The sequence below is a fragment of the Mus caroli genome, chromosome 16 (genome assembly GCF_900094665.2).
Source record: "Mus caroli chromosome 16, CAROLI_EIJ_v1.1, whole genome shotgun sequence".
In the NCBI taxonomy this organism is placed as follows: Eukaryota; Metazoa; Chordata; class Mammalia; order Rodentia; family Muridae; genus Mus; species Mus caroli.
This window is the reverse complement of record NC_034585.1, coordinates 81,712,062-81,715,170: the sequence shown is the minus strand read 5'-3', so window position 1 is coordinate 81,715,170 and position 3,109 is coordinate 81,712,062. Positions and strand designations below refer to the sequence as shown.

General features: G+C 49.2%; 1 protein-coding gene across 1 annotated transcript; it reads left to right on the top strand.

Moving 5' to 3' along the window:
• The first annotated feature begins 912 nt into the window (after window positions 1-912).
• LOC110311962 (protein MB21D2) lies at window positions 913-2,421 on the top strand. Its single transcript, XM_021185550.2, has one exon. It carries the CDS (start codon window positions 913-915, stop codon window positions 2,410-2,412), a length of 1,500 nt encoding a protein of 499 aa, XP_021041209.1. The 3' UTR covers window positions 2,413-2,421.
• Window positions 2,422-3,109: the final 688 nt, after the last annotated feature.

The following is a 3,109-nucleotide window of genomic DNA, read 5'->3' as shown; positions in this document are numbered from 1 at the left end:
GGAGGAGGAGCAGGAGGAGGAGGAGCAGGAGCAGGAGGAGGAGCAGGAGCAGGAGGAGGAGCAGGAGGAGGAGCAGGAGCAGGAGGAGGAGCAGGAGGAGGAGCAGGAGCAGGAGGAGGAGCAGGAGCAGGAGGAGGAGGAGCAGGAGGAAGAGCAGGAGCAGGAGCAGGAGGCTGAGATGTCACATATTAAAACAAAGGCAAGAAGCAGGAAGAGTCACCTGGAATTGACACAAGTCTTTAGATTCTCAAATTCTACTTCCAGTTGGTGTTCCTTCTAAGCTGCCCCAAACAACAGCACCAACTGGGGACCGAGTGTTTAGCTATCTGAAACTATAGGGGATTTTTCTCATTAGAGCTACCACAGTCATTCACCTTGTTTAGATACTTATTTATTTATCTATCTATTTATTTATTTATTTACTTATTTATTTTTTGAGACAGAGTCTTATTAGCCTGGAGCCCTGACTGGCCAGAAACGTCAGAGACCTGTCTATTTCTGAATTCCCAGTACCCAGATTATAAATATTTCGAATGATACCTATTTTCAAACGTGGATTCTGAAGATGGTGGCCAAACCTTTATGCATCTAAGGCAAGCATTTTTCCAGTCTGATAAATAAAAGTGATTTCAAATAATTGTGGTAAATAAAACAAATGTCTTCATGTTGGAATTTTGATGTAGGAAAGCCAATGTTCTTGTTCATGTCTGTGAGTTGTTCACTCCAGGAAACTTTTTCACTCCAGGTACTTTTTCATTTTCCCACCCTGTCCTCGAAATTGTTACTATTTATAAAACTTTGAGGCCTGCCCACGGGCCAGGCTGCCCAGCCACACCTGGAGGTCGGGGCGGGGTGGGGGGCGGGGAGGTGGGTGCCGCGGCCACCTTGGAGCCGCTGCTGGGCGAGGTTTGCATGAAGATGGAGGCTCCCACCACCAGCAATGCAGCCTCCCTGGGGTGCAACAACAAGCCTGCCTTCCCGGAGCTGGATTTCAGGTCTGGAGCTCGGGTGGAGGAACTGAACAAACTCATCCAGGAATTCACCAGGCACGACCAGAGGGAATACGACGACCAGAGAGCGCTGGAGATCCACACTGCCAAGGATTTCATCTTTTCCATGTTGGGAATGGTGCAAAAGCTAGATCAAAAACTTCCCGTGGCCAACGAGTATCTGTTGCTCTCCGGAGGAGTCCGGGAAGGTGTGGTGGACCTGGACCAGGAAGGTGTGGTGGACCTGGACCTAGATGAGTTAAATGTCTGTGCCCCGGGCACTGACTACAATATGGACTTTACCCTTCTGGTGCCCGCCCTTAAGCTGCATGACCGTAACCAGCCTGTGACGCTCGATATGCGCCACTCAGCCCTGTGCCACTCCTGGCTCAGCCTCAGGCTCTTTGATGAGGGGACAATCAGTAAATGGAAAGGTTGCTGCACAATCGCCGATCACATCANCGGTGCNACCAACTACTTCTTCTCCCCCACCAAAGTGGCTGACTGGTTCTATGACTCCATCAGCATCNTCCTCTCGGAGATACAGAAGAAACCCCAGAGAGGGATGCCGAAGGTGGAAAAGGTAGAGAAGAACGGTACCATTATCTCCATCATTCTGGGCGTGGGGAGCAGCCGCATNTTGTACGACANCGTCCCCGTNGTGTCCTTCAAAGGCTGGCCTTCTGTGGCTCAGAGCTGGCTCATGGAGAACCACTTTTGGGATGGGAAGATCACCGAAGAAGAGGTCATCAGTGGCTTCTACCTGGTGCCAGCTTGCTCCTACAAAGACAAGAAGGACAATGAGTGGCGACTGTCCTTTGCCAGGAGCGAGGTACAACTGAAGAAGTGCATTTCAGGCAGTCTAATGCAGGCCTACCAAGCCTGCAAAGCCATCATCATCAAACTCCTGTCGAGGTCCAAGGCCATCAGCCCCTATCACCTGCGGAGCATGATGCTCTGGGCCTGTGATCAACTCCCTGCCAGCTACTTGGCTCAAGAAGACTATGCAGCCCACTTTTTGCTGGGCCTCATTGACGACCTGCAGCACTGCCTGGTCAACAAGATGTGCCCTAATTATTTCATCCCTCAGTGTAACATGCTGGAGCATTTGTCAGAGGAGACAGTCATGCTCCACGCCCGGAAGCTCTCCTGGGTTCGCTCCGATCCCGCAGAGCACCTGCGCACCGCCATTGAGCATGTGAAGGCGGCCAATCTGCTGACGCTGAAGCTCCAACGTCGGGGCAGCACCACCAGCATCCCCTCCCCACAGTCGGATGGCGGGGACCCCAATCAGCCTGATGACCGTCTGGCAAAAAAACTGCAGCAGCTAGTGACTGAGAATCCAGGGAAGTCCATCTCGGTCTTTATTAACCCCGATGACGTCACGAGGCCCCATTTCAGAATCGATGATAAATTTTTCTGAGTGTTTTGTTGACTCTTTCCCCACCCCCCCCCATCTTTCTTGGTTCTAAAATTTACGTACCGTGTAGTGTGATTTGTGACTGTCGTTCTGTTTTTTACATATCCAGCTAACATTGGATTTGGTAAGAACGCAGGTTCTGCAGGATGGTGCGGGCTCTGAAACAGTATTATTACTATTTCATATTCTGCCCGATTTTGCTGTTTGTTTTCTAGTTATTGTGGATTTTTATTTTTCTTGGTTTTCATTTTTTTAAAGGAGAACTTGAGCCATAGACGACATTGCCCATGAATCCTCTTGCTTGCTTTCTGTCCCACACCCAATGTAGATTTGTTGGTGGGTTTGGGGGAACACATCTCCTCCTGGCATATTTGAACACAATCTCTTCGGCGGATGTTCTGTCTTTGACCTCGTTCTTCTCCCATGTTTTCACTGAGAGTCCTAAGAACCTGCGGGTCTTGTGCATGCTGGCTGCGTTTATTTCTTTGCACCAGCAGTCAGAACAGTTTCCCCTTTCTAGAGACATGGAAACTTCAAGAGAGAGAGAGAGTGATGTCTATTGTGTTTCTGAGCAACCTCATTGAATGTAATTGTTCTCAAATCAGCAAACATTGGATGGTTTGGAGGGAGGGTTTGATAGCTTTCCAAACAGAATTAAGGTTTCCAAATGTTAGTTTTAGTGTTTGTAATTATTTAAAGC